This window comes from Thermobia domestica, chromosome 15, assembly GCF_964235325.1.
Source record: "Thermobia domestica chromosome 15, izTheDome1.hap1.1, whole genome shotgun sequence".
Classification (NCBI taxonomy): domain Eukaryota; kingdom Metazoa; phylum Arthropoda; class Insecta; order Zygentoma; family Lepismatidae; genus Thermobia; species Thermobia domestica.
In genome coordinates, this window is record NC_137468.1 from 146,095,220 (window position 1) to 146,113,302 (window position 18,083).

Sequence of the window (18,083 nt, forward strand, 5' to 3'; positions counted from 1 at the left end):
TCGTTGGTCGTAAATTAGGTCCAATAACATAGAAGCTATTAGATATTGGTAGCAGTAATCATTGTTACAGAAAATCTCTGAACACTCAAGATGTATTTCAACTGCTTTGTATTAGAACTCTCAAGGTGAAGTTGTAACGCTCTCGATGACACAAGGATGGGGCAATCGCGAAAGGTCATGAGCAGAAGTAAGGGTAATATTTAACGAAAAAAAATCGCGTTCCAAACAATCCCATTTCGAGATCTACTGTCGAGTGCATCGTAAGACGCGTCGGAAAAACGGTAACTATAAAATAGACCGAAATCGGCGACAAACAGCCTGATGTTGCACTCATTTATTGAAAATACTACCTTAGCATTCATATAGCTGCTGAACAACATGAGATTAGTCACATGTCTGTGAAAAGAATGTTGAAGAAAATAAAGTTCTGCCCATACAAAATTCATCTGATATATCAGCTGAATTAAGATGTGTTTGATCATCGTGTAGAATTTTCTGAAAATATGATGAAACAAATTAATGATGATCCACCACCACAATTGTATTTTCTGATGAAGCCACTTTCCACTTAACTGGTTACATTAACAGATATAATTGCAGGTTTCGATTTGACATCAATCTCATTGGTTCTTTGCAAACTCACTCTAAATCCTGAAAATTTGAATATCTGAGAAGCAGTGGTAAATAATACTATAACTGTCCCCCTTTTTAGCAATTACAATTTGATTTTTGAACTGTGTGAGGAGATGCTTCGAAATCAAGTAGTTTCATCAATGAGAGACACTCTAGAAAGCAATTTTGTTCACAGATGGTTCCAGCAAGATGGTGCAAGACCCAACTACAATATGAATATGCGGCAATTTCTTAACACGAAATTTCCTAAATAACGGATTGGCAGAAGAGGCTAGGTCGAGTGCCCGCTCGTTCTTTGTTACCCTGATTTATTGTCACTAGAACACTTTTTCTGGGATTTTCTAAAAGTCCGAGTATACCAAACAATGCCAACCAGTTTGGATAATCTTCGTCAAAAAGTTACTCATGAAGTGGCACTTATTGAACTGGACTTCATCAGGAATGCAATATTTATCTTTTATCATCGAATTGCTCACTGTCAGACCAAGAAAGGTGCGCAGTTTACACACTGTATATATATTCATTTGTGTCTGTAGTGTATATACATTTGTAGCGTATTGCATATTTCATTCTTAGTGAAGCAAGAATTCATCTCTAGCGGTAATAGTTTAATATGGAAATCATTTTATGCATTGTTTTAGTTTAAATTGATACATATGTATTTATCTCAATTAATCTGAAGTTCCGTTGTTACCATGTTAAAAGTCTGACAATCTAACCAAGCATATCACATTTTCTTTCAGATCGCATGTCCATATAAAATTATGGTATAAATTTAGTGTGCCCATTTTCAATTCCCAATATTATTGTTCTGTAACGGCCGCCTTACATAATTCAACATAATCACACAATTCTCGAGTATTCAATAAACGTGACTTATGCAATTAAATTTCCAATTATACTAAGTACGACACTAAGTTTGTGTCACTTATTTCACTAATGATAATATAATAATTTCTTTCAAATATGTTTGTTTTCGTTGAAACTGAAAGGCGTGTTGTTATAATTTGATTTTATTAAAATACACTAGATGGCCATCACCGTATTTAAATTTGAGTATTAACGTTTGGGTAAACGTATTTTAGTTGGTGAACAAACTAAAAACAGAAAATAAGAAATACATAATCCAAATTTTTAATGAAGAAACGTTGTTAATCTATAGTCTATAACGTACAGCGAGTCCATGGCTTACACCCAAGAACTACTAAAAATAAAACTAAAAATTGTATTCTATTATCATGCATAGAGAGTCGGTTAAAAAAGAAAAACGGTGCCTCTCCGTTTTTAAACATAACTACCATTGATTTCTTCTCTCTTCCTTCTGTTCTCTTAAAAATACTTCATTTTTATAAGGAAAGAAAAAAATTACTTCCATAAAAATCCCAAAATGTCTAACTTAAGCAAAAGAACCTGCTAACATACTGTAATGAAGAAATATAAGCGAAAAAGATAATATGATATGAAATGAAATGAAATATTTTAGTTTTACGTCTGACTTTTATGTCCGCTAAGCTAAAGGAGATGATGGTGATGAGAAGTGAATGTAATGATGGAATAAAAAAAAAGTACGAGGAAACGAGAGAATAACGAGAAAACCCACGTGCATGTTGTTTGTCCACCACAAAGCTCATTGCTGAGCAGGAGTGAGGAAACATTCCACCACTGATACACCGTAGCCCCTTGCTTTATTTAAAAGTTTGTCAGTACATTTACTCGTATGTAATATGTTTATAGAATCCTGTTATGCAACAAATCTGTTTCTTAATATACTCAATCATATTTTATATAATGAACACATTTCATGTAATGAGATACTATTTCTTTGAACACTACTTCAGCTATATACAATATGACTCATTTTGTGTACATTTTACTCCGATATTCCTCCAAACATGCATAGAAAGTGATATGGGAGAAAGCAAGAATCATATACAAATTAGCTATTCAAATACATTTGATTTACCTTCACGTCTTTCTTTGATTAGCTATTCAGCACTTCATCATATAAATAAAATCAACCGGTAACTTAAAGAGTAAGTACACGAGTTTTGCGATTTAGTGCATAGAGAGTCTATCAACAATCGCCTACATGATTTATTATAACGGTACGCTTTTTATTAAATTAATTGAGTCACTAAAACGCAAACTTCTCTGCCACAATTCAATTTATTTATATCTAATTGTCCCTGAGAACGAGATTCCAAAATCCTATTATTTGAAACATTTGACTATCTTTTATGTATTAACATTATATCTATACACTATTTCTTTTTCTTTCTCTTCTTCTGATATTAAAATCAGCCAGCCTGGTACATATTTAGAATATGTTGTGGAACAAAATTACAAAGTAATAAAGATTTATAATACAAATATACAATATACCGTTGTATATTATGGCGCCCGACGGACTTTTTCTTTTTTATTCATTTTATTTAATAAAAACAAAGAATTCTGGACCTTTGACTTTTACATATCAATCATTCGAGTTTTCGAATGCACCTCTTACACTTGAAAATTACAATTCATATAATTATACATATATATCATTTTTAATTTTATAACAATATTATTATCATATTTATTATCATATTTATTTTAAACTTTATCATCATCTTCATTTATTTATACATTTCAATGACGATAAGGCACATTCGAAATTTGATTTGCAAGTTATTTATGTCCTTTTTCGGGTCCATTAAATGCTTGTTACAAGCTATTAATTATTTACTTAAGCTTCATGAAGAATATTTAGAGAAATATGTATGTGATATTTATATAGTTGTTCTCTGCATACAAGTTGGTCAAATATAAGATATAGTTAAACAAAATATAGACTAAGATTGAAATATCGATGATAATCAGGAGATAACATAATAATTAACGTCTTATTAACATCATAACATGAATAATGTGATTCATATTGCATTTTGGCAATCATATAAAAACGCATAAATAGTATGAAACACAAATATTAAGTAGTACACATAACATTAAGAAATAAAGACATGAATTGAGTAACTGCAATTATAGACATGAACTCAAAGATGAAATAATATAAAATAAAATACATTAAACAAACTTACATATTCATGAAATACTTTGTTTTTCTCTTTTGGAACAAAATGCTATCTGCTATGTATCATTTACATTAACTTTATAGCACTCAAATAAGGTACGAATAACAAACAAAGTCATAACGTTATTTAAAGCAAAATAAAATTGTATACGGTCTTTTCTAACATCGGAATCCCAGTCTACGTTACATGACCAATAACTTCCTTCAAATCGCATTGAATATCATAAATCGGAATACGGTTTTGTTCTTTACTTCTATAGTTCTTAGTTTCTTACGTTGAGAATTTTCGCCGTAATTCCTGCCATCTGAAAAGCGTTTCTGACAAATCGTATTATTTCGGCTGTGATTAGATGGTGTTGTGTCATCGGGCAAATCAGGTTCAGTTCTTTTTCGTTTCACAGGTGGTGAAATATTGTCTCTTAATGGATCTGTATTTGTCCTTTACGTGATATCTACGGTATCCTGTCCGGCCATGGATTCTGTTTCTTCTGTAATTAGGCTCGGTTACATTACCGGTACATATGGATTTAACATAACCTTTTACATTGGGATCACACTTTAATCTCATATGGATACTTCGAACTTGATTTCGATTAAAGTTAGTTCGATTCAAACTAGTACCGTATTGAATCATTGATGGATTTTCAAAACTTTGCAACATCACACTTGGATGATGGAAATCAACGGACTGCATCACGTTCTGTGAAAGCATCATCGGATTGTTTACTAACATCGTTTTGGTCTTTTCGTTGAATGAACAATTCAACAAATTTAACTCACTCGACCAATCAATACAAGCACTAAAGTAACACACGTTTTCTTTAGGCGTTTTACGAATATTGGAATCAACATATTTCCTGCTACATGAACCACAGAATTAATATCATGTTGAATATACGGGGAACACAGACAGTCAATAGCGTTCTCAAGATGAAGATGATCATAACTTTTCGCCCACTGATACATACCAGAATCTTCGTTACACATAGTATCAGCAAAGCAGTCAAAAACATTCGAATGAGGAAAGAAGTTAGGAAATCTAATCTAACCAATACGGCAGTATACTTTTGTGGAAACTCCGTATATTTCACTAATGTAATGTACCCACCATTTCGCACTGCATTCTTGTAAATACATTTTTCTTTAATGGATTTTACTTCATCCGGCAACTGTTTGCTTTGATTTGCATGTTCATTTATCGTAGTTCCTATAACGTCTACAGAGTCCTGTACTTCGGTGCATCTTTGTACTATCTTTTCCATATTTTCATCGTAACGTCCGAATTTGGCAGCAATTTGTTGATTCACTTGATTCAATTGCTCCTGTATCTGGTCCCATTTGCCTTCGTTGCGTTCCTGCAATTGCGCAAGCTTTTCATCAAAATGCTGAGCTTGGTCCTTAATTTGTTGTGATATCCCTCTTAGAACATCCATTGTTTTCTGGAGCATTCCTTTTGGCCTGAACCATTTGGATATCCATCGTTTCACTATTCGTAGTACTCATGTTTTTCCTGTGTATTACTTTTCCACCTCTTAAAATAGTGAAATCAATGTCAGGCTCAATGGTGCTCGTTTTACTGTACTTCGAACGATACACTTTCTCTTTTCCTTTCCCGAGGTTCCGGCACCAATTTTATAACGGTTCGCTTTTTATTAAATTAATTGAGCCACTAAAACGCAAACTTCTCTGCCATAATTCCATTTATTTATATCTCGCTGTCCCTGACAACGAGATTCCAAAATCCTATTATTTAAAACGTTTGACTATATTTTATATATTAACATTATATTTATACACTATTTCTTTTTCTTTCTCTTCTTCTGAAATTAAAATCAGCCAGCCTAGTACATATTTAGAATATCTTAAGGTCGAAAATTACAAAGTAATAAAGAATTATAATACAAATGTACAATGTACCGTTGTATTATAATATAAGTTGTAGGTCACCAGATTAAGCTTAATCTCTCGAATTTCCTAAACACATTCAAATTACTTTATGCTGTAATAAATTTTGAAATATTTATTTATGTATCCCGAAAACTTGGAAGAAAACTGATTCCCAAACTTAACATTACTTGTGTTTACGTTTTCCTGTAATAACTTATGTTATATATTAGAGTTACTAATTGAATATTTGTTTCTAACGTAGAAATAAAATCTCATGAGTTATACTTGAGGAAATTCTCACAAAAAGTAAACTACCCTTTTTAGATACGCAGGTGATAGAGAAGTGATTTACATAATGTTATAGGGCAATTAATGAAAAGTGAAGATTACGTGAGTAGTTTTTGAAAAAATTGTCAAAAAAACTTTTCCTCAAGACGTAAATAATTTTTCTGTAAGGTTTCGGCATAAGTGAGTTATATCCGTCTTCTTTTGCTTCAAGTGCATATATATCTTAAACTTAAACTAAAATAAGATCATACCGCCAGGTTGCTAATAAACCATTTATTAATCAAGTATGACCAAAACCACATGAATTGTTTATTTCCATACGAGTAAACTACATCTTGTGGATTTTCAAGACAAATGAAGTGGCTATGAAATTTATTTTTGTGAAATATGAAAAAAATCGCCTAAGTCGTTTTTTTTATAGGAAATCCTTCAAAACTTAACACAAGATACATTGCTTTAGAAAAAAATTAGTAATCTTTGCTGTCAGGTTATTAATGGGAGATTTAATTACGAAATATAAAAAATCGCTAAAGTCGTTTTATAGAAGGTCCTTCAGAAACAAAATCTCACCTCCAAGAATAAACTATTGAAATTACAGTGAACTTTTGAAAGAAACCATGTTGTAATGTTACAAATTATATATATATATATCTATAGGGTAACTTCGGCAAATAACGCCACCAATTCAACATATTGTTCTGGTGTTCAAGTGTTTTTATATCTAGAACCGTGCAAATTATATGGAAGATGGAGTGAACGCTCCGCTATAATGCAATGAGAAAACAAAGATTCTACGTAAACAATGTCGACCACAATGCACTGAGAATCGGAGTAAGTTTGAGATGGCGTTATTATCAGACGTGTCGGCAAATAACGCCAATTGCTTTACAACAACGGAAAGGTGTTGAAATCGTAACGAAACACATTTTGAACACAACTAAGCAATGTTCTTGGCAATGTGCTACCTGCTTTGCTGGTACAAAAAACTCATAGTGATAGTACATGTTAACCGGTAACTCTTGTGATGAATTGCGAACCTCTCAACATAACAGTTGCATTCATATGGAGCACTACTCGTCGGAGCCAGACAACAATGCACAACCAGTGTCACACAATGTTCAGAAGCCACATTTAACAATGCTGCCAGAATCACATAATTCGTGAAACCCAATCTTGCATTCAATACCTTGAATCCACATATTAAGACCCCTGAGATCATAGTAATACCCTCCACAGTCCCCACGGTGCGTATCTCCATCCTTCGTCTTTCTAGATGATGCTTGTGTTTTCGTGCCGGAAAAAGTGAAAGGGCAAGCTCTTGCGAATAGGTCTAGTGTTACCAATCTCCTCTGGCAGTAAGACAACGCCCTCTCTAATGAGATATACTCCTAGTTATTTTAGCTGTAGGCAAGAGCTTGTGGATGGAGTGGGCACTCGATGGTGTTGAAGGAGAGATGGCGGCTGGTCATGTGCTTGGAGGTGTTGGTGGAGGTTGCTGTTGCTCTGATACATCATTTGGGAAAAAGCTATATCGGGTACAGCATTTTTGTTAAAATGATGCGTTGTAGCGCTGAAGCCTGAAATTGTGTTCTGAGCTGTTGCTGAACGGAACCATGCCTATGAAAACAGTTTTGGAAACTGTAGCTTCCCAAGTGTTCTTCCAGGGTGCGTTCGTCGATAACTGTCAACTGCTTCAGAACAGTACAATTTTAACGATTTGAAGAAGCTCTTGTCGAGCGGTTGAAGTTCATGGGTGCAATGTGCAGACAAGCACAGCAATTAATATACATGGTCTCAGCAGCATTTAAAATTGTAATATCAAGATGACTGCGATGACAATCTACAATAAGCAGTGCTCGGCCAGGGATCTGATGTCTGTTGAAATGTTCCAGAAATGAACGGAATTCTTCCTCTGTAACATAGCCTTTAGGTGTCACTGCATAGGTGTTACCTGGAGAAAGATCACCACCAAACTATTTTTATTTCATACTTTCCTTTGTATAACACCATCGGAAGGATCTAATTTGAACCTGATGCATTAGTGCACGTAATATCACTCAGGTTCACCTTTTTCGCCATGTGTGGCATTAGGTACTCGCTTGCTCCCTTTCTGTGCCGGAATTTTTAGGCTACTGTTGTACGTCATTTATAGCACTGCATTTAATCTGCATTGTAAATAAGTTCAGGTTTGTCACAAAAGGTGCATAGCATAAAATGTATTTCCCAATAGCGTATTAAAATTCGTTCACTATAGTTCTGTTGAAACGCATGAGTTTATCATAGCTCAAATTCTCCGCCTTTCTGCACACGATATTCAAGTGTCTTGCCACGAAAGCAAAGAAAACAGACTTTTCCGGCTCTACCACTACGATAAAGAAAAACAAACTTTTAACACTAATATTAGTTTCGATTACCGATTAGATGCAGTGGCGTTATTTCCCGACGCAATAGTGGCATTATTTCCAGAAGCAATTTACTTTTTTTCAGCCATTATTTCTATACCAAGAATAGCTGTTCTGCATATTTTATCTATATCATAATATTATGCAAGTACGGCCCTAACAACGCATACCTTTAGTAATAGTAAAATCCTAGTTTTACCCAAACAATTCGCCTATCTCGTTTGACGCACTAAAAATGTGCAAGCCCTAAAAATGTTTCCTCTGCTTCACGGCTGTCACGTCAACATTTGTTCACTGGTTTCTCCTTACTGACTAGTGTTGTGTCGATCATGAACGATTCGATCATTATGAACGAATCATGGCATGAATCAAATGAATTATGATTCTTTTCACAAATGAATCGATTCTTCTAATGAATCATTTGTACTTCTCACTGAATTGTTTGCTGTGATCGAAATGAATTGAGAATCACAAGCTGCCAGCTTGTGTGAGACAATTGGTGAGGTTGCTTCTGCAAATGCGCTTGCAGTTCACGAGGAGTAAAAAAGAAAGAAAACCATACGCGCGTTTTTTCTTCCTGCTTTTGTAGATGTGTGCGACTTTTTTTTCTTTCTGCGTGGTAGGGTTGTTTCCTAGGTAGAAAGGAAGCCGCGTTGTTAGATTACTTTCAGAATAAACTTTCTTGTTGCTTGCTTCTTGTCGTGAAGTACTGGCAGTGTTGCTCAATTAGACATAATACGATCTCGTAGTTAATTTCAACATACTCTTGATGAGCACTTATCCATTTTATTAAAATACTGTACGTGCATTGAATAAAATTATTTTCATTACTTTCAACTCCAGTAGCCAAAAAGGTCAATTTTAATGTTTTATAGTCAACTCGAAGTACTATATTATATTCAATGTAAATACAGTACTTACACAGAAAAAGTGCACTGTAAATTATTTGTAGTGTACATAATTGATTTTAAAAATGTACATGTAGAAAGACGAATAAAGATTCTTTCTGGGAGGACAGTGTATTGCATTTTTCAGTAAAAACACTTGTCCACATGGAACGAAGCTTAGTGGTACCTACTTGTCACTTTACTTCTATTGAAACATACATAAAGACACAAATAGTTTTCTGAGCTTCCATGTAAACAAGATGTGGGAGACCCCGGCGGAAGCTCACGTGGTTCGGATTTCATATTAGTCAGTAGGTCCATGCGTCATATAGCCTCGCTGCTGAACCGGACGTTAAACTGAAAATCAACTCAACTGAAATTTAACTAACGATTTTCTCTTAGAAATGTAGACAAACACTGATGATAACAGGGGTGGCCGGGGAGAAAATCCGCCAGGCCAAGAAGTTTCTCCCGGGGCATTTCTCAGATTGGGTTCAATTGGGGTTACCAGTATTTTCGCAAATATATGTTCATCTCTGGCTTATTGAAGTAGTAGTGGCCCAGTGGTAAGGCGTTCACTTCTAGTGGATGAGGTCTCTGGTTTTGTATTTGCGCCAAATGGGATTTATGGTGGACAAACACCATATGTGTGGATTTTCTCGGGGTTCTCTTGTTTTCGCTCGCTTCCTTCATTTCACCATTTCATTCATTCTCATCATTATCGTTTCCTTTAGTCTACACGATGATAATTATGGAACGTAAAACTTTAAAATTTCATTTCATTTTACGTTTATTCATAGTCTCCCCGAGTTAAATCTTTTAAAATTATCACAATAGTATTAAATATATGTTCATGTCTAAAATCCCTCTTTTTCTCTATCTAGAAGGTCAGTATCTTTTCCAGTTAAGAATAAAATAGAACATATTTTATAATATAATAGAATAAAATAGAAATCTTGCAGTTTAACGTTCCATGTTTATGTCCATTAGCCTAAGGAAAACGAATGATTAAGGCAAGTAAATGACGATGGAAGAATAGTTAGAATGAGAATATGGAAGGAAAGGGGAGTGGGTTTACCCGATAAAACCCACGGACATGATGATGTACATCACAAACTTACTTAGCAGTGGATCAAACCAGGGACCCCGCGTAAAGGAGGCAAGAGTTTTCTCAGTGAGCCACGGTGACCCCTAGGATAGAATAGAATGGACTGCGAGATAACAATTTACTTTAATTAATCATCCGCATCTTCTTTACCGTACAGGGTATAACTCTGACTTACAACAACAAAAGAAATCCATTAACATGATGTGTACTTTACAAAGTTTATATGACCTGGGCAAATAATACCCACTAGAAATGAATATAACACTACAGACTCATTGTATAATGCTTTCTGTATTTAAAACCAAAAGCATAAATGTCGCCTATACAGAGCTCTATATTTTCCTCTATATTAATATGTACTACAATAAGAAGTTGAAAATAAATTGTTAAAACTGCTCAATCCCGTGAAAATCTTACGGAGTATATTTCAACAAAATATTATCTCGAAAAACTGAAGTTGGCAGAAAAAACGTGGAGATTGCAACAGTTTTAGTGTTTGTCTCAACCTCTAATATGAAAGCAGGATGCAAAAATAACAACAATGAGAATAGAGTAACAGCATATTATTGAAACTTCATAATTGCACTGAAGCTTACGAGTTCCCGAGCCACTCCACTCACCCAAATGCAACGCTGTCCGTGTCATATGGCAAAGATGAAGTTGCGCAGAAAAGAAGTGCAGTAGCCCAAGCGATTCATATGATCGAATAATTCCCACTCAATTCATATGATCGAATAACTCATTGCGCAAAAGAGATGCGCGGAAACCTAACTGATTCAATGAGCGAATCATTCCCAACCAATTCACTTGCGCAAAAGACATGCGCAGAAACCTAACTGATTCAATGAGCGAATCATTCCCAACCAATTCACTTGCGCAAAACGAATGCGCGGACGACCAATTCATATGAACGAATTAAATGATCGAATCATTTTAGTGAATCAAAGTAAATGAATCGATTCTCCGAAATGAATCGTTTTGCCCATCACTATTACTGACGCCTGGCTGACCTCTAGTCTTTGTGTCTACAAAGACAGCAGGCATCATTGTTTATCACACACCCATAAGCGGTCACCTTACCAACCACGTGTTCATGCTAGCACTGTGGAAGGTTTTAAATGGCGTTATTTGCCGAAGTTACCTATATATATATAGGGTGTCCATAAAGTCCTTTGCCACCCCTAAAACTCGGAAACGGTTAAATATATGTCAAAACGAGTAACCACATATTTCATCATTTCAAAAGTACCACGTATTGAGGGAAACAAAGTTGCCCCAGGGTCCCATACGAGGTCCAACTCAAAATTTGTAAAATGCAAGGGGGTTAAGTACTATATCGATTGAAAGCTATTTACAGAAGAAAGACGATGGAATAAGTTTCGATGTTCTATGGTAAACCTGTACAAAGTGGCGGCAGGTCAAAATGTTAATACAGTTTGCATTGAAAAGTCTTTGGCCACCCCAAGAAATCTGAAATGACTCAGCAGATATCAAAACTGAAAAACATGTGTATCATCATTTCAAAAGTACCACTTATTGAGGGAGACAAAGTTGCCCCAGGGTGCCTTATAGAGTCCCAGACGGGGATCAACGCAAAAGTTGAAAATGGCCGTTTGAAAGCAATTGTTAAAAGAAGGAAGATGGAACAAGTCTTGTAAGTATACTAACCCTTTGTGAATTGGCGTGAGACTCAAAATGTTAACACAGCCTTGTAAAGCAAATTGAAGTAATACTAATAATAGTACTACTACTTGTAGTAGGAATATTAGTAATAACGTCAGAAGTAGTAGCAGGCACACTTCTACCTGAAATAGTATTGCCTCAATTAGTAATCCAGACATGGCATCCGGTTACTTAAGTCTTTCAATAAATGTGACTGTTTACATATCTCTCTTTTTACCCAATCCCTGTTCTTTCGGACACGGTTTGCATAGCCGTTCCAAACTTGTATCATTTTTATTCTGTTATCAATAACTTTCAAACAATATAGTACTTGACCCATTTCCTATTCGCAAATTTTAAGTTGGACCCCACTTGGAAACCTGCAAGGATTCTGGGACAAATATTTGTACATCGGAAAGCTGTACTTTACAAATAATGAAACACTCCTTTTAGCGTTTTAACATCTCATATTTTACCATTTCGGATCATTGGAAGTGGCATGGACTTTTCGATGAAGGCCGTTAACATTTTAATACCCCCGCCATTGCAAGCAGGGTTGGTATTGAAACATAAGACCTGTTCCGTCTTCCGTCTTTTAACAATAGTTTTCAAACGATACTTGGCCTCCCTTATCATTTGAAAATTTTGAGTTGGACCCCGTCTGGGACCCTCCGAGGGACCCTGGAGCAATTCTGTTTCTCTCAATACATGGTACTTTTGAAATGATAAAACACGTATTTTCCAGTTTTGATGTGTGCTGAGTCATTTCAGATTTCTAGGGGTGGCCTAAGACCTTTCAGTGCAAACCGCATTAACATTTTGACCTGCCGCTATTTTGTACAGGTTTACCATAGAACATCGAAACTTATTCCACCGTCTTTCTATTGTAAATAGCTTTCAAACGATATACGACTTGACCCCTTTCAATTTGGAAATTCTGAGTAGGACACCTTCTGGGTCTCTCCGAGGGACCCTGGGACAATTTTGTTTCACTCTATACGTGGTACTTTTGAAATGATGAAGTACGTGTTTTTCAGTTTTGATATCTGTTGAGCCATTTCAGATTTCTAGCAGTGGCCAAAGACTTTTCAATGCAAACTGTATTAACATTTTGACCTGCCGCTTTTTGTACAGGTTTACCATAGAACATCGAAACTTATTCCATCGTCTTTCTATTGTAAATAGCTTTCAAACGATATACGACTTGACCCCTTTCAATTTTGAAATTTTAAGTTGGACCCCTTCTGAGACTCTCCGAGGGACCCTGGGGCAATTTTGTTTCACTCAATACGTGATATTTTTTAAATGATGAAATACGTGTTTTTTTTTCGTTTTGACATATATTTCACCGTTTCCGAGTTTTAAGGTTGGCAGAGGACTTTATGGACACCCTATATATATATATATATATATATATATATATATATATATATATATATATATATATATATATATATATATATATATAAGGTAAACGCACCGGATTTCGACAGGTTAAGGACCTTTTTTAAAATCAATTGCCTATTGTGGCCATAATATTAGTCGGTGATGGCCCAATTTTTTTCCTTGAAATGTACAGTCTCTACAAATACTAAAAGTCACTTCAAGGCTCAAATGCTAATGTTAAATTTTTTTATGAAACTGGAACTCGCCAATGGAACCCGAATTCGACACACTTCACCTGGTTTCGACAGTTGCGGTACCTGAATTCGACACATTCAATTATATCCATGTAAAACATTAAGTCGGCATTATTATTAGTAGTAATCTTTTCTCAGCTTCAAATATTGTTTTATTATTATGCAAAAATTATCAGATGGGCTAAAGAACACAACTTAAATTTTCTGAACTGAGTAGTCACTTCGATGATCCTCAATTCGACATGCTGGGATCTGATTTCGACATTCCATGTCAAACTGAGGTTACAACTATCGGAGAATTATGCAACAAATAGCTTTATGAAAGACTTTGAACATACCTGTACGTTTAGATATTCAGTTAAAATTATATTTGCACTACTGAGCATGAATTCGACAAGCTTGTCGAAATCCGGCTCACGTTACAAATAAAGGCTCGTGTTTTCGACAACCCCCAGTTCATGTTACATCACAACCTTTGTCCTCACAGAAGAAAACAAAACGCACTCATTGAAACTCCTTTACAACATTAAAGTACCACTATTTGCTTGAAGCAAACCTAACTTTAATAAAAGTCTTACGAAAATAACCTGCCGTCTTATGATTTTCTTAAGATTATGTGTTTTTTTCTCGATGAGTGTGTTACACACACAACAATGTACTTCTTTTCTCCATACATATGACATCTACTGTAACCGTGCTTTTGACACGAGAAAAGACACTCCGATAATGTTTCCACTTCTATTCACGATCGCAGGGATGACACTTTACGCTTATTTCACAACATTTAAGTGAAATCCAGAAAGAACCAACCCTCAAGAATAAAATACCACCTCTGGATTTTTCCTGTAATTGCATACTTTGATATTTATGGTAGGGAGATTGTTTCTGGGGAACGAAGAAAATTCTATTTACAACGTCCCTAGAGAATCTTTTAGACGTCCTAAGTTTAAAATTTGATCTCAATATATTGAACGATATGGCTTCAAGGTAAGTGAAAATATTTAAATAGAGATGAGCAAGTCGAGTGACGGACAAATAACGAAAGTTCGTTGAAACCCCAAATATTAACACCTTGCCTGCCACACTGAAATAAGGTAGAAATAAAATGAACTATCGGACCATTTGTTATTGGAACAAAATCATCAAATTCTTATCAAAATCATATATGTAAAAATGATCAAATAATTTTCGGGGAAAAAAAATCAGAACCTGTAAGCCAAAGATATCAAACATTTTTCTGAGGTCATAAAATTAAGTTCACCATTTAAATCTAGGTGATTGTTCGTCACTGGTGATTCACACGTCTGGCTTCAAATACAAAAATGCAAAGCTTGTGAATCACATATGATTCACATGGCAGTAACTGTGCTAATGTTTCCTATTGTCACTTGAAGTTTAAAATGAAAACGACGTTTTCTGTTACATCACAACGGAATAATTGCTGAAAATTTGAAATTTTTTCTTTAAACATACTTAGTGTCTAGGGTCTTATGTCTCACAAAAGAAACAAGTTAGAAACTCTCACAGAAATTTACAGAAACTGAAGTGAACAGTACACAGGATAAGACTAACAAAAATATATTATTTTGCCATCTACGAGTGACACTTCTAAATGTTATTCACATCTACCAATGGAGGGGAGGGTACTTTGTGACCATCAACTTAAAATAGCAAATTTGTGAAACACACTAACGCGAAACTCTGAAAATGAACATTACATGGGATAAGAATAACTGTCAAATTTGGAAAAGGTGGAATACAACTCTATTATACTACCATCTAGGAGTGACACTACTAAATGTCACTCACATCTCCCACCAACGGGTTGGGAGATCACTTTGTGCCCACCAACTTAAAATAGCAAATTTTATTAGACGTTCTAACGTTCAATTTGAACCACCGTAAGGTTTTCGCTTTAGCTAAAATTTTTGAGCAATAACATTTTATTTTTTCAGTTTTAAAGAAACGATCACAAGAATAATTAAAATAAATATATACTGTGGTGGTCACAAAGTACCCCCCGTTGGTAGTTCGAGGTTTAACGAAACGAAAAATATGCAAACATGAGAACAGTGGCAATTCACATATCTCATCGAATTGAAACTAATGAGGTGAGTATAAACCAACGTGCTTAATTTCCAAGAAAAGCGAGTACTTAAATTTAAACATTAATACCGTAGAATAACCTTACTACCTATGAAACTAAAACTAATATAAAAGTATATTTTCATGAAGCTGCTGATTACGATACTAGCAGGATGCTGATAGTATATTGCATCTTTCTTCCATTACTTTATAATGACAATTAAAACTACACTGATACGCTTAATGAGGTTAAAATCAGTGAAATTTTATAGATATAATATCTTTTCTTGTGTGAACAGTATTCTTATGAAATTTTACTGACGTAATGATTTCAAATTTTGGAAAACTTAAACAATGTTTCTTATTTCTATTTCTAGATGTCAAATCGACACCCATTACTGCTGTGGAAATAGATGTTGTCCTATTACTACTCGCCACAATGAACTCTGGGAAACCTGGTACTTTTGGTAAGTTTATATATATGTTCTTACTTCTTTCTATTTATTACTTTTATACAGTAAAACCTGTCTTCAACGGACCCTTTATTAAACGGAAAACTGTCTTAAACGGAAATATTTCATGGGCCCATGAATTTTGGAGAACAAAACGTGTAAAAAGTCCCTTCATTAAGCGGAAACTGTGTTACGCGGACAACGGAAAGAAAAATAAACATTTAACGGAAAATTCTGAGTTCCGGACTACAGCGTTTAGAAGATGTTTAGACATTTTGTGAGACATATATATTACACTGTCTGCGATAAAATGTTCGTTCTTTTGTTAAATATGTCTGGACAGTGTTGGCCTTCCCCAACCACTACTCATATTCACCCCCACAAATTGTCCTTAATCCCCGCAATTTAATCAAGAATCATACGGAATGTTGGAAAGAAGAAAACGAAATAGAGGAAGAAGAAGAATACGATACCGAGTTCGGAGAAGAGTGTAGAATAAATACATATCAAGATGCTCTCAGAAGTTTAAAGGAACTGCAAAAATTTGCATTACGGAAAAATGATTCTGATTCACTTAGTATAATTTCTCAGGTTAGAGTGTATGCGGAAAGTCAAGCAGCCAAGCAGCAATGTACATAGAAAACCCTGCTTGGCTATTAGAAAAATAAAGAAAACGTGTGCATAGCAAATTTTGTATTCATTTTAATTTTTTGTGTATTTATTCGTAGAAGAAAGAAGTACTGTAATCGGACAATGTACGTACAGCAATATAAATGGTCATACTGAGAAAATATAAGCATGTATTTAAAAAAAGAAAGAAAGAAAGGAAAGGTCTACCTCCACTAAGCGGAAACCTGACTTTAACGGAAATTTTTGCAAGTCCCGCTCGATTCCGCTAAAGACAGGTTTCACTGTACTAATACATCAAATCAGGGGGTTAGTTGTAAGAACTTACGAATCTTTAGACTCATTTCAGTAAGAACACATGCAATGTGCAAGTGTTTGCAGCAATCTTGTCAAAGGAACAAGTTCACTTCATTTCCGAATGGTTACGGAAGTCAAACTTAGGTGAAAGGGTTTTAGAATTTGTAAATTGGAATTAATCAGTTTCAACAGATGTATAATTTTATTACAACAAATAACTAAACAAATTATATATATACAAAAGCAAATATCACATTATTATTATACTTTTCACTATTTCATCCTCACGACACAAAACTGAAACAATTTAAATTATATAACCACAATACGTGTAAACTCATCCTATTACCTTATCTAATTACAAGGTTCGATAGGTCAGTTCAAACAATGTAAGTTCAAGAGTGGCAGCACTATAACCTCTATAACCAATGTTCATCAATGTTTCTATCTATATACTGAATCACAACCTTTTTCTTTTTCTTTCTTTAATTACCGTAAAACGGGGCTACTTTGACATTTAGGGTTACTTTGACATAGAGCGGGGCTACTTTGACAGATGAGCAATTCGTGCTTCCTTTGTGAATTGTTGCATATACTTTTATAGATAAAGGCTGATATGGTGTTCACGTTGCGAATTGCCGGAGGGGATGAGGGATTTCTCCCATTGTATTTCTACCCTCTCTCAATATCCTTCCTGTCCCCCAATATATAATATAAGGATTTCTAGATCCACCACTGTTTATTCCCCCCAAAAATGAATAATCTAATTCGCACTCTGACGATATAGAGAGTGGATTCAATGTGCCCTGTGCAAAAAATGAGTGTGTGGGTTTTGTAATGGTGGATCAAAAAATCCTCAATATGCTTGTTACGACTGTGATGTTGACGACTAAGGTTTTTCTTTCAATTGTTACATGTAAAGATAACATACCGGTACATATGTAATTATGTTAAAAGTAAAGTAAAGTAAAAAAAATAGAGTAAAAATAAAGTAACAATTTAAGATAAAGCACCGTGTATGTTCAAAGTAAAAGATGTT

General features: G+C 34.8%; 1 protein-coding gene across 2 annotated transcripts in view; it reads left to right on the forward strand.

The window, feature by feature from the left end:
• Window positions 1–18,083, forward strand: part of LOC145671914 (uncharacterized) — a 611,327-nt gene that overhangs the window by 452,746 nt on the left and 140,498 nt on the right. For both annotated transcript variants that reach the window (XM_081741123.1, XM_081741124.1), the window contains exon 4: window positions 16,046–16,135. In XM_081741123.1, the coding sequence (XP_081597249.1) occupies window positions 16,046–16,135 (90 nt within the window). The remainder of the gene's footprint in view (window positions 1–16,045; window positions 16,136–18,083) is intronic.